At 56.1% G+C, this 22,680-nt stretch overlaps 1 protein-coding gene across 2 annotated transcripts in view; it reads right to left on the bottom strand.

Annotated features, from left to right (window-relative positions):
• LOC123452748 (hydroxypyruvate reductase) overlaps positions 1–22,080 on the bottom strand; it is a 30,892-nt gene extending 8,812 nt beyond the window's left edge. For both annotated transcript variants that reach the window (XM_045129455.1, XM_045129456.1), the window contains exons 1-4: positions 21,898–22,080; positions 13,682–13,815; positions 12,947–13,091; positions 12,712–12,839 (exon numbers count right to left, since the gene is read on the bottom strand). In XM_045129455.1, the coding sequence (XP_044985390.1) occupies positions 12,712–12,839; positions 12,947–13,091; positions 13,682–13,815; positions 21,898–22,012 (522 nt within the window). In that variant the 5' untranslated portion in view covers positions 22,013–22,080. The remainder of the gene's footprint in view (positions 1–12,711; positions 12,840–12,946; positions 13,092–13,681; positions 13,816–21,897) is intronic.
• Positions 22,081–22,680: the final 600 nt, after the last annotated feature.

The raw sequence follows: 22,680 nt of genomic DNA, 5'->3' as shown, positions 1-22,680 counted from the left end.
AATTTTCAAGTCATATGTAATGACGACTACAAAGTTTCAATTTTCAAGTCATATGTAATGACGACTACAAAGTGCAAACCTGAAACTTAGTACTTAAGCCATTATGTTTCATGTGCTGCAGAATACTGTATCCTCACTTGCTTCAGCTTTTAAGTACTGGCAGTTTTACAACAAAAGACCTAGTGGCACAGAATACTATATGCTCAATTACTTCATATTTGCATCAATTTTTCACCTATCATTCAGGAATATCAACATAATTAGGCGTGCTATCATGAGAACTGAGAAACTCAAATATTGTATACAGGAGTGGAAATATAGTGAGACGAGATGTTATGACCGCGCGCATTATAGCCGCCGGCGGGCTACGGGCAGTTAGGCCCAATAGCAGTTAGGGGCTTGGCCCACTTATCGTATTTTTATTAGCAGCTAAGACATTATATAAACTCATGTAAAGACCCGTTTTAAAGATTAAGAAGCAGCAAACCTATTTGCTCGGCTTCTGCAGGGAACCCTAAACCCTAGCCGCCGCTGCAGCTCCTTCCCCTCGCGCGATCACGGCGCCCCAGCGCCGTCGGCCACGTCCCCAGCCTCGCCAACCCTCCTTTCACCCCTATAACCTAAGGCCACGCCCTGGTAGGAGCCTTGCTCCTATCAATCTGGTATCAGCTGTCTCGAGTGCGATCATGTCCGCTCCTCAGCCCACAGCCTCCCAGCCACCACCCCTCACCACCACGCCGCCGGCCCTCTCGAGGCCGATCGCCTCGGCCGCCGGGCCGCCATCCGTCGCCGCGCCCTTCGTCTTCACGCCAGAGGAGATGACGGCTGCGCTCCAGGAGCTCGGGCAGGCGGTTGCGGGCATCCGCACCTTCCTCTCAGGCCCCTATGCCCCGCAGCCGCCACCGCGGCGACCCAGCAGCAGCAGTTGCCGCCGCCACCCTTCTCGGCCGCCCCTTCCTCCCAGGGAACCGCGGCTCCCGGCTCGGGGCCATCCTCAGGCCCGGGGGTCCCCATCCACCAGGTCCGGTTTCCCCGTCGCCGTCTCCATTGCCAGCGTGGTCTTCCAAAATTTCTGTAGCTTGCAGGCCCTTTTATCCCAGGGTGGACTGTTTTAAAACACTGTCATTTCCAATATCCCCATGCGTCATTATGACGTTTTCAATTTTCAAGTCATATGTAATGACGACTACAAAGTTTCAATTTTCAAGTCATATGTAATGACGACTACAAAGTGCAAACCTGAAACTTAGTACTTAAGCCATTATGTTTCATGTGCTGCAGAATACTGTATCCTCACTTGCTTCAGCTTTTAAGTACTGGCAGTTTTACAACAAAAGACCTAGTGGCACAGAATACTATATGCTCAATTACTTCATATTTGCATCAATTTTTCACCTATCATTCAGGAATATCAACATAATTAGGCGTGCTATCATGAGAACTGAGAAACTCAAATATTGTATACAGGAGTGGAAATATAGTGAGACGAGATGTTATGACCGCGCGCATTATAGCCGCCGGCGGGCTACGGGCAGTTAGGCCCAATAGCAGTTAGGGGCTTGGCCCACTTATCGTATTTTTATTAGCAGCTAAGACATTATATAAACTCATGTAAAGACCCGTTTTAAAGATTAAGAAGCAGCAAACCTATTTGCTCGGCTTCTGCAGGGAACCCTAAACCCTAGCCGCCGCTGCAGCTCCTTCCCCTCGCGCGATCACGGCGCCCCAGCGCCGTCGGCCACGTCCCCAGCCTCGCCAACCCTCCTTTCACCCCTATAACCTAAGGCCACGCCCTGGTAGGAGCCTTGCTCCTATCAATCTGGTATCAGCTGTCTCGAGTGCGATCATGTCCGCTCCTCAGCCCACAGCCTCCCAGCCACCACCCCTCACCACCACGCCGCCGGCCCTCTCGAGGCCGATCGCCTCGGCCGCCGGGCCGCCATCCGTCGCCGCGCCCTTCGTCTTCACGCCAGAGGAGATGACGGCTGCGCTCCAGGAGCTCGGGCAGGCGGTTGCGGGCATCCGCACCTTCCTCTCAGGCCCCTATGCCCCGCAGCCGCCACCGCGGCGACCCAGCAGCAGCAGTTGCCGCCGCCACCCTTCTCGGCCGCCCCTTCCTCCCAGGGAACCGCGGCTCCCGGCTCGGGGCCATCCTCAGGCCCGGGGGTCCCCATCCACCAGGTCCGGTTTCCCCGTCGCCGTCTCCATTGCCAGCGTGGTCTTCCAAAATTTCTGTAGCTTGCAGGCCCTTTTATCCCAGGGTGGACTGTTTTAAAACACTGTCATTTCCAATATCCCCATGCGTCATTATGACGTTTTCAATTTTCAAGTCATATGTAATGACGACTACAAAGTTTCAATTTTCAAGTCATATGTAATGACGACTACAAAGTGCAAACCTGAAACTTAGTACTTAAGCCATTATGTTTCATGTGCTGCAGAATACTGTATCCTCACTTGCTTCAGCTTTTAAGTACTGGCAGTTTTACAACAAAAGACCTAGTGGCACAGAATACTATATGCTCAATTACTTCATATTTGCATCAATTTTTCACCTATCATTCAGGAATATCAACATAATTAGGCGTGCTATCATGAGAACTGAGAAACTCAAATATTGTATACAGGAGTGGAAATATAGTGAGACGAGATGTTATGACCGCGCGCATTATAGCCGCCGGCGGGCTACGGGCAGTTAGGCCCAATAGCAGTTAGGGGCTTGGCCCACTTATCGTATTTTTATTAGCAGCTAAGACATTATATAAACTCATGTAAAGACCCGTTTTAAAGATTAAGAAGCAGCAAACCTATTTGCTCGGCTTCTGCAGGGAACCCTAAACCCTAGCCGCCGCTGCAGCTCCTTCCCCTCGCGCGATCACGGCGCCCCAGCGCCGTCGGCCACGTCCCCAGCCTCGCCAACCCTCCTTTCACCCCTATAACCTAAGGCCACGCCCTGGTAGGAGCCTTGCTCCTATCAATCTGGTATCAGCTGTCTCGAGTGCGATCATGTCCGCTCCTCAGCCCACAGCCTCCCAGCCACCACCCCTCACCACCACGCCGCCGGCCCTCTCGAGGCCGATCGCCTCGGCCGCCGGGCCGCCATCCGTCGCCGCGCCCTTCGTCTTCACGCCAGAGGAGATGACGGCTGCGCTCCAGGAGCTCGGGCAGGCGGTTGCGGGCATCCGCACCTTCCTCTCAGGCCCCTATGCCCCGCAGCCGCCACCGCGGCGACCCAGCAGCAGCAGTTGCCGCCGCCACCCTTCTCGGCCGCCCCTTCCTCCCAGGGAACCGCGGCTCCCGGCTCGGGGCCATCCTCAGGCCCGGGGGTCCCCATCCACCAGGTCCGGTTTCCCCGTCGCCGTCTCCATTGCCAGCGTGGTCTTCCAAAATTTCTGTAGCTTGCAGGCCCTTTTATCCCAGGGTGGACTGTTTTAAAACACTGTCATTTCCAATATCCCCATGCGTCATTATGACGTTTTCAATTTTCAAGTCATATGTAATGACGACTACAAAGTTTCAATTTTCAAGTCATATGTAATGACGACTACAAAGTGCAAACCTGAAACTTAGTACTTAAGCCATTATGTTTCATGTGCTGCAGAATACTGTATCCTCACTTGCTTCAGCTTTTAAGTACTGGCAGTTTTACAACAAAAGACCTAGTGGCACAGAATACTATATGCTCAATTACTTCATATTTGCATCAATTTTTCACCTATCATTCAGGAATATCAACATAATTAGGCGTGCTATCATGAGAACTGAGAAACTCAAATATTGTATACAGGAGTGGAAATATAGTGAGACGAGATGTTATGACCGCGCGCATTATAGCCGCCGGCGGGCTACGGGCAGTTAGGCCCAATAGCAGTTAGGGGCTTGGCCCACTTATCGTATTTTTATTAGCAGCTAAGACATTATATAAACTCATGTAAAGACCCGTTTTAAAGATTAAGAAGCAGCAAACCTATTTGCTCGGCTTCTGCAGGGAACCCTAAACCCTAGCCGCCGCTGCAGCTCCTTCCCCTCGCGCGATCACGGCGCCCCAGCGCCGTCGGCCACGTCCCCAGCCTCGCCAACCCTCCTTTCACCCCTATAACCTAAGGCCACGCCCTGGTAGGAGCCTTGCTCCTATCAATCTGGTATCAGCTGTCTCGAGTGCGATCATGTCCGCTCCTCAGCCCACAGCCTCCCAGCCACCACCCCTCACCACCACGCCGCCGGCCCTCTCGAGGCCGATCGCCTCGGCCGCCGGGCCGCCATCCGTCGCCGCGCCCTTCGTCTTCACGCCAGAGGAGATGACGGCTGCGCTCCAGGAGCTCGGGCAGGCGGTTGCGGGCATCCGCACCTTCCTCTCAGGCCCCTATGCCCCGCAGCCGCCACCGCGGCGACCCAGCAGCAGCAGTTGCCGCCGCCACCCTTCTCGGCCGCCCCTTCCTCCCAGGGAACCGCGGCTCCCGGCTCGGGGCCATCCTCAGGCCCGGGGGTCCCCATCCACCAGGTCCGGTTTCCCCGTCGCCGTCTCCATTGCCAGCGTGGTCTTCCAAAATTTCTGTAGCTTGCAGGCCCTTTTATCCCAGGGTGGACTGTTTTAAAACACTGTCATTTCCAATATCCCCATGCGTCATTATGACGTTTTCAATTTTCAAGTCATATGTAATGACGACTACAAAGTTTCAATTTTCAAGTCATATGTAATGACGACTACAAAGTGCAAACCTGAAACTTAGTACTTAAGCCATTATGTTTCATGTGCTGCAGAATACTGTATCCTCACTTGCTTCAGCTTTTAAGTACTGGCAGTTTTACAACAAAAGACCTAGTGGCACAGAATACTATATGCTCAATTACTTCATATTTGCATCAATTTTTCACCTATCATTCAGGAATATCAACATAATTAGGCGTGCTATCATGAGAACTGAGAAACTCAAATATTGTATACAGGAGTGGAAATATAGTGAGACGAGATGTTATGACCGCGCGCATTATAGCCGCCGGCGGGCTACGGGCAGTTAGGCCCAATAGCAGTTAGGGGCTTGGCCCACTTATCGTATTTTTATTAGCAGCTAAGACATTATATAAACTCATGTAAAGACCCGTTTTAAAGATTAAGAAGCAGCAAACCTATTTGCTCGGCTTCTGCAGGGAACCCTAAACCCTAGCCGCCGCTGCAGCTCCTTCCCCTCGCGCGATCACGGCGCCCCAGCGCCGTCGGCCACGTCCCCAGCCTCGCCAACCCTCCTTTCACCCCTATAACCTAAGGCCACGCCCTGGTAGGAGCCTTGCTCCTATCAATCTGGTATCAGCTGTCTCGAGTGCGATCATGTCCGCTCCTCAGCCCACAGCCTCCCAGCCACCACCCCTCACCACCACGCCGCCGGCCCTCTCGAGGCCGATCGCCTCGGCCGCCGGGCCGCCATCCGTCGCCGCGCCCTTCGTCTTCACGCCAGAGGAGATGACGGCTGCGCTCCAGGAGCTCGGGCAGGCGGTTGCGGGCATCCGCACCTTCCTCTCAGGCCCCTATGCCCCGCAGCCGCCACCGCGGCGACCCAGCAGCAGCAGTTGCCGCCGCCACCCTTCTCGGCCGCCCCTTCCTCCCAGGGAACCGCGGCTCCCGGCTCGGGGCCATCCTCAGGCCCGGGGGTCCCCATCCACCAGGTCCGGTTTCCCCGTCGCCGTCTCCATTGCCAGCGTGGTCTTCCAAAATTTCTGTAGCTTGCAGGCCCTTTTATCCCAGGGTGGACTGTTTTAAAACACTGTCATTTCCAATATCCCCATGCGTCATTATGACGTTTTCAATTTTCAAGTCATATGTAATGACGACTACAAAGTTTCAATTTTCAAGTCATATGTAATGACGACTACAAAGTGCAAACCTGAAACTTAGTACTTAAGCCATTATGTTTCATGTGCTGCAGAATACTGTATCCTCACTTGCTTCAGCTTTTAAGTACTGGCAGTTTTACAACAAAAGACCTAGTGGCACAGAATACTATATGCTCAATTACTTCATATTTGCATCAATTTTTCACCTATCATTCAGGAATATCAACATAATTAGGCGTGCTATCATGAGAACTGAGAAACTCAAATATTGTATACAGGAGTGGAAATATAGTGAGACGAGATGTTATGACCGCGCGCATTATAGCCGCCGGCGGGCTACGGGCAGTTAGGCCCAATAGCAGTTAGGGGCTTGGCCCACTTATCGTATTTTTATTAGCAGCTAAGACATTATATAAACTCATGTAAAGACCCGTTTTAAAGATTAAGAAGCAGCAAACCTATTTGCTCGGCTTCTGCAGGGAACCCTAAACCCTAGCCGCCGCTGCAGCTCCTTCCCCTCGCGCGATCACGGCGCCCCAGCGCCGTCGGCCACGTCCCCAGCCTCGCCAACCCTCCTTTCACCCCTATAACCTAAGGCCACGCCCTGGTAGGAGCCTTGCTCCTATCAATCTGGTATCAGCTGTCTCGAGTGCGATCATGTCCGCTCCTCAGCCCACAGCCTCCCAGCCACCACCCCTCACCACCACGCCGCCGGCCCTCTCGAGGCCGATCGCCTCGGCCGCCGGGCCGCCATCCGTCGCCGCGCCCTTCGTCTTCACGCCAGAGGAGATGACGGCTGCGCTCCAGGAGCTCGGGCAGGCGGTTGCGGGCATCCGCACCTTCCTCTCAGGCCCCTATGCCCCGCAGCCGCCACCGCGGCGACCCAGCAGCAGCAGTTGCCGCCGCCACCCTTCTCGGCCGCCCCTTCCTCCCAGGGAACCGCGGCTCCCGGCTCGGGGCCATCCTCAGGCCCGGGGGTCCCCATCCACCAGGTCCGGTTTCCCCGTCGCCGTCTCCATTGCCAGCGTGGTCTTCCAAAATTTCTGTAGCTTGCAGGCCCTTTTATCCCAGGGTGGACTGTTTTAAAACACTGTCATTTCCAATATCCCCATGCGTCATTATGACGTTTTCAATTTTCAAGTCATATGTAATGACGACTACAAAGTTTCAATTTTCAAGTCATATGTAATGACGACTACAAAGTGCAAACCTGAAACTTAGTACTTAAGCCATTATGTTTCATGTGCTGCAGAATACTGTATCCTCACTTGCTTCAGCTTTTAAGTACTGGCAGTTTTACAACAAAAGACCTAGTGGCACAGAATACTATATGCTCAATTACTTCATATTTGCATCAATTTTTCACCTATCATTCAGGAATATCAACATAATTAGGCGTGCTATCATGAGAACTGAGAAACTCAAATATTGTATACAGGAGTGGAAATATAGTGAGACGAGATGTTATGACCGCGCGCATTATAGCCGCCGGCGGGCTACGGGCAGTTAGGCCCAATAGCAGTTAGGGGCTTGGCCCACTTATCGTATTTTTATTAGCAGCTAAGACATTATATAAACTCATGTAAAGACCCGTTTTAAAGATTAAGAAGCAGCAAACCTATTTGCTCGGCTTCTGCAGGGAACCCTAAACCCTAGCCGCCGCTGCAGCTCCTTCCCCTCGCGCGATCACGGCGCCCCAGCGCCGTCGGCCACGTCCCCAGCCTCGCCAACCCTCCTTTCACCCCTATAACCTAAGGCCACGCCCTGGTAGGAGCCTTGCTCCTATCAATCTGGTATCAGCTGTCTCGAGTGCGATCATGTCCGCTCCTCAGCCCACAGCCTCCCAGCCACCACCCCTCACCACCACGCCGCCGGCCCTCTCGAGGCCGATCGCCTCGGCCGCCGGGCCGCCATCCGTCGCCGCGCCCTTCGTCTTCACGCCAGAGGAGATGACGGCTGCGCTCCAGGAGCTCGGGCAGGCGGTTGCGGGCATCCGCACCTTCCTCTCAGGCCCCTATGCCCCGCAGCCGCCACCGCGGCGACCCAGCAGCAGCAGTTGCCGCCGCCACCCTTCTCGGCCGCCCCTTCCTCCCAGGGAACCGCGGCTCCCGGCTCGGGGCCATCCTCAGGCCCGGGGGTCCCCATCCACCAGGTCCGGTTTCCCCGTCGCCGTCTCCATTGCCAGCGTGGCTCGCCGGGTCCCTCGGGCCGGTCTACACGACCGACCCGGTTCAGCCGCACCTCCAGCCGCCGGTGCTGTCGCACCAGACCATGCAGTACGGTGGGTCCTCCGACGCCATCGTCCCTCACGGCGGCGTAGACGGACCCCTCTTCCACGACGGCTCTCTGATGCCCGCTTTTCCGGCTCCGTCGTCCTCGCTGTTCAGCGCTGAGGGCGCGCATCCGTCCGCCTTTCACGCTCAACAGCCGCCGCGTTTCTCCAAGCTCGAGTTCGCCACCTACGACGGCACCGTCGACCCCCTGAACTAGCTCAACCAATGCGAGCAGTTTTTTCGGGGGCAGCGCACGCTCACGTCTGACCGCACCTGGATCGCCTCGTACCACCTACGGGGTACTGCTCAGACGTGGTACTACGTCCTTGAACAGAACAAGGGTGGCAATGCCACCGTGGGAGCGCTTCCGCGAGCTCTGCCTCTTGCGCTTCGGGCCTCCGGTCCGCGACAGCCGCCTGGCCGAGCTGGGACGCCTGCCTTTCCTCTCGATGGTGCAAGACTTCGCCGACCACTTTCAAGCCCTGGTGTGCCACGCTCCCGGCGTCTCGAGCCGCTAGCGGGCTAAGCTCTTCGTGGGTGGTCTGCCCGACCACATCCGCGTGGACGTGTGGAGATGCGTGGGCCACAAGACCTTCAGACGGCCATGTACTACGCCCGCGCCGTCGAGCATCGCGCGACGGCCATGCAGCAGGCGTCTACATCGCAGGCCACTCGCCCAGTTTCCCGGCCGCCGCGGCGCGCCCGTTCCGTCGGCTCACGCCGGCCGAGCAACTCGAGCGTCGCCACCGGGGACTCTGTTACAACTGCGACGAGCCCTACGTCCCAGGACACCTTTACCCGCGGCTCTTCTACCTCGAGGCCGAGCAACTCGAGGATGCCGCCGCCGCGCCCGGCGATGTGGGCGTTCCGCCGGGTGGTGAGGACGCCGCAGGGGCCGCTCATGCGAACACCTTCGTGGTCTCTCTTCACGCGCTCGCGGGTATCCGGACGGAGAAGACCATGCTGCTGCCGGTGACGATCAATGGCGAGCGCCTCCTGGCGTTACTGGATACAGGTTCTACCCATAACTTCCTGTCGGGGTCCACCATGCGCCGTCTCGCGCTACATCCGACTGACGAGGAGCACCTCCGGATTACCGTGGCCAACGGTGACCGCCTCCACTGCCAGGCTGTTGCTCGAGATGTTCCTCTTGCCATCGGTGACAAGCACTTCTCCATCGCGTGCGTCAGCCTCAACTTGGGCTGTTTTGATGTCATCCTTGGCGTTGATTTTCTGCGCACCTTGGGTCCCGTTCTCTGGGATTTCGACGCGATGACAATGATCTTTTGGTGCCTAGGCCAGCGTACGTTGGGAGGGTGTGGGGGGCGCTACCGCCGCGAGTCCCCAGCCACAGCTGACAGCAACCTTCGCCGACTCTGCACAACCCCTGTTGGACCGCCTCTTGCAGCAACATAGCAACCTCTTCGAGGCACCACAGGGGCTACCGCCAGTCCGGGCCTACGACCATCGCATTCACCTGTTGCCGGAGACATCACCAGCTGTCGTCCATCTGTACCGCTACCCACTGCTGCAGAAAGATGAACTAGAGCGGCAGTGCGCGGAAATGCTTGCCCAAGGCATCATCAGGCCAACCACCTCACCGTTCTCGGCGCCGGTGCTCCTCATCTGTAAGACCGATGGCACGTGGCGCTTTTGCATTGACTATCGGGCTCTCAACATCAAGACATCCAAGGATAAATTTCCTATTCTGGTTGGTGAGGAACTCCTGGACGAGCTACACGGGGCATGCTTCCTCACCAAGCTCGACCTCTGCTCCGGCTATCATCAGGTGCGGATGCACCCGGACGACATTGCGAAGACGGCCTTTCGTACTCATCATGGGCACTTCGAGTTCTTGGTCATGCCCTTCGGCCTTGCCAACGCCCCGGCGACATTTCAGGAATTGATGAATGATGTCCTCCGCCCCTACTTACGATGGTTTGTGCTCGTTTTCGTCGTGGGCGGAGCACTTGCAGCACATTGCCATCGTCCTTAACGAGCTTCGGGCGCACCACCTATACCTCAAGCGCTCGAAGTGCTCGTTTGGCACACCGTCGTTGCTTATCTCGGACATGTCATCTCGGGGGAGGGTGTTGCCATGGATGCGACAAGGTCGCCGCCGTCGCCACCTGGCCGACACCACAGTCGTCACGGGCTCTCCGCGGGTTCTTGGGGCTCGCCTGCTACTACCGCAAATTCATTTGGGAGTTTGGGCTCATTGCGGCCCCGCTTACGCGGCTGCTTTGTTGCGACGCGTTCGCCTGGGACACCGACGCGGCTGAGGCCTTTCAGACCCTGAAGCAGGTGCTCGCGACTAGGCCGCTTCTCCAGATGTCGGATTTCGACAGGCTGTTCACGATGGACTGCGACGCCTCAGGCGTGGGGTTCGGCGCCGTCCTCCACCAGGGTGCAGGACACCTCGCTTTCTTCAGTCGACCGTTCCCGGCGCGCCATCACAAGCTCGCCGCTTACGAACGGGGGCCCATCGGGTTGGTGCAGGCGGTGCGTCACTGGCGACCGTATCTGTGGGGGCAGCCATTTCTTATCCGCACAGATCACTACAGCCTCAAGTTCCTGTTGGACCAGCGGCTTTCCACCGTTCCGCAGCACCAGTGGATCAACAAGCTCTTTGGGTTCGACTTCACCGTCGAATACCGGCAGGGACGCCTCAACACCGTGGCGGATGCGTTGTCCCGCCGTGACATCGACCATGTTGCAGGCGCCAGCGATACCGAGGGGGTTGCACTATGCACCCGCTCCGGACCCTCGTTCGCCTTCATCTACGACATCCGCCGAGCCACAGCGACCGCGGCGGACGCACAGCTGCTACGGCAGCAGCTCCAGGAGGGCGCGCTGCCTGAGCCGTGGCGCCTGGAGGACGGCTTGCTCCTCCACGGGCGGTGCCTCTTTGTGCCGGACCACGGCGACCTCCGCCACCAGAGCTTGCTCCTCGCACACTCGGCCGGACACGAGGGGGTGCAGAAGACGCTTCACCGCTGTCGCGTCGACTTCTTCATCCCCGGAGACCGTGCGCTGGTGCGGGATTGGGTGCGGTCTTGCGTGACTTGTCAACGCAACAAGACCGAAACGTTGCAGCCGACGGGACTACTACAGCCCCTTGAGGTACCCTCGCAGGTCTGGACTGACATCTCCATGGATTTCATCGAGGGTCTTCCCAAGGTGGGCAGAAAGTCCGTCATTCTCACGGTGGTGGACCGCTTCTCCAAGTACGCCCACTTCATCGTGCTCGGCCACCCCTACACCGCCACCACCGTTGCGCGCGCCTTCTTCGACGGAATAGTCCGTCTTCACGGGTTTTCCTCATCGATCGTCAGCGACCGCGGCCCGGTGTTTACCGGCCATGTCTGGCGTGATCTTTTCTGGATGGCGGGCGTCAAGTTGCGGCTGAGCACAGCATTCCATCCGCAGACCGACGGCTAGTCGGAGGTGGTTAACAAGGTGATTGCGATGTACTTACGTTGTGTTACAGGTGATCGCCCACGCGCCTGGGTGGACTGGCTCGCTTGGGCGGAGTACTGCTACAACACATCCTACCACTCCGCCCTGCGCGCCACTCCGTTCGAGGTGGTCTACGGTCGTTCTCCACCGCCCATTCTTCCGTTCCAAACGAGGGCGGCTCAGACCGAGGCGGCAGGCGAGCTTCTTCACAGCAGGGATGAGATCCTTGCTGAGGTGCGCCAGCGTCTTCTCCAAGCCCAGCAGCTGTCCAAGAAATACTACGACGCCCATCACCGCGAGGTGGAGTTTGCGGTGGTTGATTGGGTGTGGCTGCGACTTCTCCACCGCACCACGCAGTCGCTTGACCCGAGGGCCAAGCGCAAGCTCGGGTCGCGTTGCGCTGGGCCGTTTCAGGTGTTGGAGCGGATAGGCAATGTCGCCTACCGGCTCCAGTTGCCGCCGGGCGCCCGCATCCATGACGTCTTCCATGTGGGGTTGTTGAAGCCTTTCCACGGTGACCCGTCGGCGACCTCGCCGGCTCTTCCTCCAGCCGTCGACGGTCGTCTTCTTCCGGGTCCACAGAAGGTGTTGAAGGCCTAGCTGAGCCGCGGTGTTTGGCGCCTTTTGATACAATGGCAAGGCCTTTTGGAGGAGGACGCCACTTCGGAGCAGCTCAAGGAGTTTCGCCAGCATTTTCCAGACTTCCAACTCGAGGACGAGCTGTTTGCGTAGGCGGGAAGAGATGTTATGACCGGCGCGCATTATAGCCGTCGACGGGCTACGGGCAGTTAGGGACTTGGCCCACTTATCGTATTTTTATTAGCAGCTAAGACATTATATAAACTCATGTAAAGACCCGTTTTGAAGATTAAGAAGTAGCAAACCTATTTGCTCGGCTTCTGACGGGAACCCTAAACCCTAGCCACCCCTGCGGCTCCTTTCCCTCGCGCGATCACGGCGCCCCAGCGCCGTCGGCCGCGCCCCCAGCCTCGCCAACCCCCCTTCAACCCCTATAACCTAAGGCCACGCCCTGGTAGGAGCCTTGCTCCTATCACAAGATCACAAGAATGAGATGAATGTTCATCAATAGGAGCTCCAAGATATAGAGAGCGCTTCCAATAGGTCAAAATTGCTAGCCATGTGACTTTACTTGCTTCCGCAGAACACCTAGAGTTAGATAGATCGCCATTTCTGCGCAAGCGGTTGCATTTCCTGTAGTACTCCCAGGTATCCGTGCAACTTTGATTTTATGTTCTGTAGCAGCATTTATGTCAACACCTGTAAAAAATTGCATACTCCATATAAGATCTAGTTGTGTCGATGGATCAATCAGAACGCAAGATAAGACATCAATACCAGACCCACTAATCCAGGCTTATAATCACCTTCTAAACCAACACCATACTGCATAATAATCTTCATCTTAGTTGCTTTGGCAATGATATCTGAATCTATACATTTATTTTTCACTACACATATATGGTAGTTTTGAATAACATCTGGTACGTGCTCAAGACCTACTTCGTCCACCTGAAAAGTGAAATTAAATGTGGTCAGACATAAGTTCCTACATGTATACAGTCACATTTCGCACAGAGAGAAAACGCTCTCAAGACTAAAATGTAAGCACACACCATCAACTATGATGTCAGAAGCAGAATATCAGGATTGAGATTTTTTTCCAGCACTCCAAATGGAGAAATAATAATGAGAGCAAAGTGGGTACACATAATAACGCATGTTACAAGAAAATCAGGAACCAGTACAACCTAGTTTGCAAAGCTTTAAGAAATACCAAACTCTAGCAATTTAATTTTATATCAGAAAGAGAAAAAAAGAGAAAATGTGTATCTTGTACCACTGAGGTAATGACAACTGACGCACGTTATTATCAAAACGTCATCGTTATGTCCTCTCAAAGTCAAGCTTCATACTACAGCGGCCAATAGTACTTAAACCAACAGTCATCTGAAGTTCTGAAGATGCCTCGCCATGCAGTATGGGTAGCTAACAGAAGATAAATATAATGATTTATGTGGCATAGGCGTTAAAGAGTTGAAAAGTTTCACATTTCAGTTAAAGTTAGAGGACGATCAACTACGTTCACATGCATCACTAACCTGAATAAATGGATATTTTTGCAAGTACTCCTTCGTATAAATAGTAGAAGCAGGCCAATAGTGCCCACAGAATAGCACCCGTGTAACAGCACTGTAGCCATTGATTCCAACTGAACTAGCCATCTTTGAATAATCTGCAGTGCAAAATAAACACAAAAGATTAAAAAAAACTAATGTGAACAAATAATATGTGGTGTCAAAGACTGAAAATTTGCAGGATACAAATCATATCAATCTATCAACTGAACTATAAATCGAACAAAAGCATTTCCCTGATGAAGTAGTGTATAGTAATGGACATACCGACTATAGTCCTAGAGTTATAACTAATGACTAGTTTAAATAGTCAATAATTGGCCATTGCTTCCTTATATTCATTGAATATAAAGTCCTATGTAAGATTACAGCAAACACTGCATCATAATCAATAATTGGCTATTGCTTCCTTATATTCATTGAACATAAAGTCACGAACACTACAACTAAGTTTTTTTTAGGGAGACACTACAACTAAGTTATGTCAACAAGGAAGCAGAGAAAGGGAAGAAAAGAAAATGACATTTAGGACTTGAAGAGAAGGCTGATGAGGGACAAAGGAGATACCGAAAAATATGAAATGCAATAACTAAAACGAAATTTAACCAAAGACTGACTGAATTTCTGGCATGCTCACTTTGCCAGGATTCTAATATCTTGAGTTGTCCACTTTCTCTCTAATCTGCGTCTAGATTCAAAACTTTCTTTCACCAATGGTTGCTTGGTTGGTGTTAGTTACGTGCACAAAGATACAAATGAGTCTGTTATTCTTTCTTCACCACATTTCTTAACAGAAAATAGCATTGCTGATTCTGTGTTTATATATTTAATGGTAAAAAATTCAGAAGTTTTTTTTTTTCGAGAAAACGCAAAGACTTTGTGTTTCTTTTCATTGAATAGGGAGAGAGTTTAACAGTACACGCCTCCGAGGAGGAGGTTTACAGGGGTTCAAAAAAGCAAAAAACTAGTGAACGTCCCAGGTCAGCGGCATGATCACCCCAAGGCCAGTGGCCCCAGCCCAAACCCAAAGGGATGCTTCCTCTCTGATTCTTGTCGAAAGCAGGGCGGTGGAGGGCTGCTCGCCGTCGAACACACAGGAGTTGCGGTGCTTCCAGAGCATCCATGCCGTCAGCTGAGTTGCCGTGGCGAGGCCCTTGCGCATGGGTTTTGGCGTCTCCAGCTTGGCATGCATCCACCAATCGTTCAGGGTGGCCTCTTGGTCTGGCGGTCGGCAGGTCAGACGTAGCCAGGAGAGCGTCTCATGCCATACCTGCCGCGAGAAGGGGCAGGTGACTAGCAGGTGGCGCATCGTTTCAGGCTCTTGGTCGCACAAGACGCAGCATGGATGGTGCTGAAGGCCGCGGCGGCGCAATCGGTCCGCGGTCCAGCATCTGTCCAGATTGGCGAGCCACAGGAAGAATTTGACATGTGGCGGGGCCCAACTCTTCCAGGTCATCTTCCATGCATCGCAGCTAGCGGAGCCGTGGAAGGTGGCGAGGTAAGCGCTGCGCGCAGAGTAGGAGCCGCTCGAGGTCCACCTCCAGATTAGCTGGTCTGGTTGCTCGGTGAGGGCAATGCCTTCAGTTTCACGCCACAGCAACAGGTATTGACATATTTCATGGATGCCTAGGTAGCCGTGTATATCTCGCGCCCAAGCGTGGTTCAGAAGGCCCTCCGCGATGGTGGGCTGCTTGCGCCGGCGCATGGGGATGCAAGCATAAAGCTGGGGCGCGATCTCGCCGATGGAGCGGCCATTGATCCAGCGGTCCTCCCAAAATTTGCCCGTTCTGCCATCTCCCACGGCGAGTGAGGTGGAGGCGAAGAACAGGGCATGCTCTTCCTTGGAGAACTGGAGATCGAGGCCACGCCAAGCTTGGCCCTCGTCTGTTCGGCTGAACCAAAGCCACCGCAGCCGGAGGGCGAGCCCGGCGCGCTCCATGTGTTGGACGCCGAGGGGGAGTGGACGCCGAGGGGGAGAGGCCAGCAGATGCGACGCCAATTGACGTGGCAGCTGCCGCCGTTTGCGGCGGCGCGACCCTCCCATAGGAATCCTCTCTCAATTTTCTCAATGAGCTTGATCGTTTTCTTCGGTGGGGCGAAGACGAGGATTTGGTGGATAGGGATGGCGCAGAGCACGAACTTGACAAGGGCGAGGCGGCCCAATTTGTTCATGAGCCTAGACTTCCAGCTAGGGAGCATGCCGCCAACCGTATCAACCAGGGGCTGCAGCTGGGCGCTTGTGGGTCGCCGGATGGTGAGAGGAATCCCGAGGTACGTGAGCGGCAGGTCCGCGATCTTGCACCCAAGGAGCTCCATGATCAGTTCGTGTCTCCCGGTGCGCAGTTGAGCATGGTGGCGGAGCTCTTGTTGTAGTTGACGCGGAGCCCCGAGGCTCGACCGAATAGCTCCAAGATCGCCTTGATCGCGGCGATGTCGCTCAGGGAGGGGTGGCAAAAAAGTACCACGTCGTCAGCGTAGAGTGAGATTTCCAGAATAGGGCGGCAAGGGTGCAGCTGCTCCAAGATGCCAAGCGACATGTCCCGTCTAATGAGACGTCCCATCGTGTCCACGGCGAGGACGAATAGTTGGGGCGACAGAGGGTCGCCGTGCCGGTGCCGCAGCCCCTGGCGATGCCAAATAGGGGGGCCCGGCTCGCCGTTGATCAGCACCCGTGTGCATGCGGACGACAGCAAGATGGCCAGCCAGTCGAGGAATCTGCTCCAAAAGCCATACTGACGGAGGGCCTCGAACAGGAAGGACCACGAGACGGTGTTGAAGACGCGCGCGAGGTCAAGTTTGAGCAAGACCCGGGGCACGCGCAGCTGGTGGAGGAGATGCATCGATTGTCAGGCACGCGCAGCTGGTGGAGGAGATGCATCGATTGCCGGACAAGAACAAAATTGTCGTGGAGGGAACGACCGGCGATGAAGGCGTTCTGGTTCTTGCTGACCAGCTTGTCCAACTTCGGCGCCAAGCGCAGGGAGAGTGTCTTGGCGAACAACTTGGCGACTAGGTGGATGAGGCTAATGGGTCGGTAGTCCCCGATGGCCTAGGCGTCCGGATGCTTTGGTAGGAGTGAGAGCAGGGCCTGGTTAAGGCGGTGAAATCCTCTACTCCGCAGCTGATACAGCTGATGGAAGACGGCGACGACGTCGTGCTTGATGGTGCCCCAGCAAGCACGGAGAAACTCCGCGGTGAAGCCATCAGGCCCCGGCGCTTTGCGCGCGGGCATGCGCTTGATCGTGCCCCAGATCTCCTCCTCCGTGAATGGAGCGTCGAGGTCCTGGAGACCATCAGCGGGGTCGATCAGGTGCTCCAGGTTGAGCGTGCACTCGCGGGCGGGGGCTGTGCCGATGAGGTCGTCAAAGTGCACGAATGCAGCCTCGGCCATCTCGCTCTGCTCGATGAGGATCTGATCTGTTGTGGCAAGGCTGAAGATCGTGTTCTTTTGCAGGCGATAGGAGCATTGCCGGTGGAAGAACGAGGTATTGGCGTCCCCATCTTTCAGCGAGGCGATGCGCGCCCGTTGTCGGGCGATGGTTCGCTCCAGCGAGGCGTAGCCCAGGTAGGCGAGCTTCAGGCTTTTGTGCAGCCACGCTTCATGCGGCGACAACGTTCGATCCTCTTGGGCTTTGTCGAAACTGAGGATGAGCTCCCTGCAAAGCGCGAGCTTGTGCTTGACGCTGCCAACTGATTTCGCACACACAGCTGGTGAGCTTCCTGGCGCTGGCCTGCAGGCGTAGCAGAAAGCGACGGTAAGGGTCGGCATCATCCACTGACGCCCAGGCTTGCGCAACCGTCTCCTAGAATCCGTCAAGGCGCAGCCAAAACTCCTCGAAGCGGAATCGACGGTGGGCGGGAAGCGTGGGGGAGCTGTGGTCGGAAACCACAGATGCGAGGCAATGCAGATGGCACACGCCGACGACGTCTTCCCAGTCCGACGTGCAGAGTACACGGTCGAGGTGAACCAGCGTGGGCGGGGATTGCGCGTTAGACCACGTGTAGCGGCGGCCGTTGAGATACACCTCTTTCAGCGCGAGGTCGTTAACGCAGCGCCGGAAGCGGCCCATCATCCTCCGGTTTAAGTTCCCGTTGTTTTTGTCCTCATCGCGCAGGATCAGATTGAAATCTCCACAAACCATCCACGGGCCCGTGCAGTCACGAGGAACGCGACCTTGTCGTCGTCTTCCTGGAGGCCATAGACTATAGAGATCCACCACGGAGTGCCCTCAGACGTGGTGACCCTAGCGGTGAGGATGTTGGTGGTGAACATTGGGTCAGATATGGTCACGACCCTGCTCTTCCACGCTAGGAGGACTCCTCTGCGTGTACCCTCCGCGGGCAGGTACACGTAATCGTCGAAGTCGGGCCCGAGGGCCTCCAAGACGATCGAGGAACATCTAAGTTCCATCTTCGTTTCCTGCAGGCATACGACCGACGCGTCGGTCGTAGCAATAAGCGAGCGAATCGCCAGGCGTCGTGCACGCGCATTTAGGCCGCGTACGTTCCAGATCACAAACTTCAGGTTGTAAGCCATAAAACAACGAGTTCGACGATCGGTCAACAGCATCAGGCTAAACCTCCACGAGGCAGCCAACAGGCACAGGCGTGCAGGGAGTCGAGGCAAGGTTCGCGGGCAGCTCGCGATCGACCAGCTTGGCGATGGCTATGAGCACGTCAACCGAGATTTGGGTCGCGAACACCCCGTCATATGCCTTCATTGCTTCGGCTGTGATTGTCTGGTTGGTGCCGACAATTCCTAGGGTGCGCAGGACCTGCACGCAAGCTCGCCGCTCCGCGGTGGGGGGCACCGAGGTCGCGCCCTTCATTGTTGCAGAACGGCCACGACGCCGCGTGAAGTTGAGGGTCTGGTGACGTGGGCACTTCCCCGGGGCCGGCAGGGCAGCCGGGAGCTGGCCGGTGGTCGTCGCGAGAAAGTCTCCCAACGTCCAGGAAGTTGGGGCGGACCTCTGGTCTCGGGCGTGATCTCCTCAGCGTGATTGGCGGCGAGGCAAAACGGCTTGGGGTGGGGCGGGCCGTTTCCGCGGTGGAAGGGTTGGTCGGCCTTTGTCCGGAGCGAGGCTCGACTGTGGCATCAAAGGCCAGCCCAACTGAGAGGTTGCCTCGGCCCAGACCGAGGGAGTTGGTTGTCGTGAGGGGCGGCGGCGTTAGGCTTTCCCCGAGGCCCAACCCATTAGCAGCGTAGTTCGAATCAGGCGCAAAGTCGAAAGCGCGGGTTGGCTGGTCCAGGGAACGGTCCAAGGCGGTGTCAGCAGGTGACGCCGCCAAAGTGGAGTTTTGCCCCGACAAGGAATCCACCTCGGGTAACGTAGGCGCCAGAGGCTGCGAGTCAGGGACCACCTCGTTGTCCGGTTGCGAATCAGGGACCACCTCCCAACTGTCCAGCCTCGGATCTGGGGTCGAGAGGATCGGCGAGCCGGGCGTGCCTGGCGAGGAGCAAGACGGTTCCTGCTCGTGCGCGGAAGGCGACAATTGAGGCGCAGGAGTGGCGGGTCCCGTGTCTGGCGAGGTAGGGCGGCTGAGCAATCGGGTGGCGCCAGTTGTCCCGGCCAAAGGTGTTCCGGTCGCAACTTGGACCGTGGAGGGTCCAGCTTCTGCAGGATCAGGCTGTCGGGCCTTCTTTTGCCAGACCCGCTTTCCTCTTTTGGGGAGGCGACGAGGGTGGTGGGCCCCGGCCTAGCCATCCTTTTCACGTTGGCGGCGGCACCCGATGGTGGCGGCGGCGGCGCCGTACGATTGCGGGAATCGGCGGAGCGCCAGTCGGCCTCCATGGCGACACCGTCGGAGCGACGCGAACCCCCTGCGGCGGACCAAGTTAGGGCGTCAAGGGTCGCGTCGGCGGTGCGGCCAGCGGGTGCGGCAGGCGCGTTGGGGCGGCAGCGTTTGCGGCCACGACGGCGACCTGGGCCACGTCCATCGTTGCACCCAGGAGGGGGCGCGCCACCGACGCCACCGCGACCGTCAGCGTGGTCCTCCAGCGGCGGCGCTGGTCTGTCCAGCTCCTCACGCACCACCCTGATGGTGACTCGGTACATCAGGGTGCAGACCGTGAGCGCCTGGGAGGGGACGCGTGATGGGATGATCTCCATGATCTCGAGGACGGCATGGCGGCGGATGGACGTCGGGTCGCGGGCACGCCCGGAAAGCCGGAAAGAGGCGAGGTCCGTCCTAGACCATGTCCCCGGATGAAGGCACTCCACCCAACAGGAATCGCCAAGGAGGCGCTCGACGGTGTTCAGGTTCCAGGCTTGCACAGGGATGCCGCGAAGCTCGAGCTCAACGCGGTGGTCCAGGCTGTCGCAGCCGGCGTGGGCGAGCTTGCTCCAAGGGCGGAGGGACAGCGTGAAGTTGGGGCCTTCGATGTGGTGGTCGTTGTAGATCCTGTCCTTGATGGCCTGCGAGGTGCAGATGATGAGGAAGTCCTCAGGGTGGTGGATGTGGACCGAGAAGTCGTCGGGGCGCAGCTCGAGGTTGGTGAAGAGCGTGTCCGCGACCTCGTCGGCAGTGACGGGCGGTCTGGTGCCAGCGATGGTGGCCACCATCCCGCGTTGCAGCACCGCCTCCACCTCGATTTCGACGGAGCGGGAGACGAAGACGCGCACCGGATCCAAGGGATCGACGGCGGGCGTCGTTGCACGCAGTGGCGGGGGAGGCGGTGGCGGGGTTGCGCGGCATTGGGGCGGAGGGGTCACCGTCAGCAGGGCACGATCACGGGCCCGACGCTCAGGCGTGCATTCCCTGGACTCGTGGCCGGGGAGGAGGCAGCGCCGGCACCGGATCTTGTTCGTGCAATTGCGGATGGGGTGGCCGGGGTCAAGGCAGCGGAAGCAGAGGCCAGCCGACTCCTCCGGCGTGGGGCTACGACGGAGGCGCGGCGTGGGGGCATCCGCGCAACGGGTGCGGCGGTGTCTCCTGCTCCTCGGCTGCTCCCAGGCACCGCCGGCGTCCGCAGCGTCCATCGCCGCATCATCCACGCGGTGGACCTCCGAGCGAGGGCCCAGGCGGGTCGATGCAGGGGCGCGCGGGGTCGGTGCGGGGGCCGCCTCTAGTTGGCGTGCCGGCGGCGGAGGTGGGGGGTGCGGGCCACGTCGCGGTAGGAGCACGAGCCGGAGGAGGAGCTGTCCGAGTCCCTCCAGCGGTCCTCGCGGTGGTGGCGGCGCGCGTCGCTGCCGGCATCGACGGGGGCCATGGAGCAGGGGAGTTCAAAAAATTCAGAAGTGTTTCATAAGATAAATGTTTCTCATTTTAATGAAGTATCTTCCATGGATTTGGTTTATAGCCCAGACTATATATGTCAATCGATTGCCTGCAAGACTGCAATACCAAATTGCTGATTCTATGTAAACTTTGGAACCCTTACACGAACTCTTTTGAGAACTTGGATGCAAGTTCAGAGGTACACTACTTACGTAAAAAAAAAAACTTTCAGAGTACGTTTGGATAGGAAAAATCTGTTATAGCCTTGCCAGGCTAGGAGATGTGTTTGGTACAACAAAGTTTTGCGGGCGAGCTAGCATCGGGGGCAAGAAAAACCTTGTCCGCTTGGGAGAGCTGATTCTGCTAGCTCTTGACGGCAAACATATCTCGTAAAATAAAAGCCAATCAGCCAACAGGCAAGGCAAACTCAGCAAAGCCAATCTGGACTATTTGGCAAAACCAAATGCTCCCTGCCTCCCTCATAATGTAATTGTAGTTCTTAAAATAAGATTTGTTTCAAGATCTGTTCTACTTTGTTTTAGCAGGTGACCACATCTGGTGTTGGGAGATTCTGAACTTTAATCGTCAGTTAGGAACGACTCGAGCTATTTCACATGGAATTGCAAACCTGGAAAGTTTCAAGTGGAGATAGGCATTAACTAGGTTAGAGTAAAATTCATTGAGAAGCTATCTAGTAGTACATGGTTGTGCAACAGCACCCTCATTTCATTTGACATAGGAGTACTTCCCAAAACAAACCCGAACAGATAGCGGCATGCCGTCAAAGAGCCTACATCCCCAAAAGGGCCACTGAGGACCAACCAGGCCAATCAAGCGCCGAATCCACCGGGCAAAATCAAGCGCTGGTATTACATTTACACCACGAAACCGTAGGGGGGTCAAGCCCGCCCAAGAAATATGCAGTATGCGGAAGGTAGAGAGAGGGGAGGAGTCAGCCGTACCTCTCGAGGAGGGGGGGAGATGGGTACGGCGGGTCGCTGCCGCTGCGGCGGCGCGAGACAGTAGGAATAGCGAAGAGTGTGTGAGTCTGATTGCCGCCGATCTTGCGCCGGCCATTATATACGAAAGAGACAACAGAGCAGCTAGGCGGGTTTGGTTAGGCGGAGGAGACGGGGACGTCACACCATCTGCGCGGCGGATCCATCTAAGTTGGAAAATAAACTGAGGTGGTGTTTCTTTTTAACGGACTAACTTTTTTAAGTCCGAGAGACTAAAGAAAAAAAGTCATTGTAATAAGGGGAACCCTACGCGTTCGCCAGATGATTTTTAAAAATTATCCGTCACCAAGCTAACCGTCGGATGCCGATCTAACGCCCCGCATCCCAGCCGCATGGTGAGTAGTTATTTCTTAAAACGACGCTCGAGTTGCCGAAACTTTCGCTTTGTTGCAAGAAATAAACTTTGGATCCGTTAATTTCTGAAACAATGGTCGAGTTTCAGAAACAATTTGCTTGTTGCAGAATTTTTTTCTTCGTCTTTCTGTAACATAGGTATTTTTACGGAAGAATTTTTTGCAAGAACGGTCAAAATTCAGGAATTTTTACAACGAAAGTCACGTTGCAGCTGGGATCCATGCTCAACGGAGAGTCGGGCGCGCGAGCAGGGGCGCATCTCCAGCGAGGCAGAGAAGCTCCCCGACGGCGGGAGCTCGCCGGCGTCCACGCCGCACACCTCCTCGTTTGCCGCGCGAGGTGGGGATCCGACGATCCGCGAGGTGGGGATCC

The sequence above is a fragment of the Hordeum vulgare genome, chromosome 5H (assembly GCF_904849725.1).
Source record: "Hordeum vulgare subsp. vulgare chromosome 5H, MorexV3_pseudomolecules_assembly, whole genome shotgun sequence".
In the NCBI taxonomy this organism is placed as follows: domain Eukaryota; kingdom Viridiplantae; phylum Streptophyta; class Magnoliopsida; order Poales; family Poaceae; genus Hordeum; species Hordeum vulgare.
The sequence above is the reverse complement of the archived record's forward strand: the minus strand, read 5'-3'. Positions and strand labels throughout refer to the sequence as shown.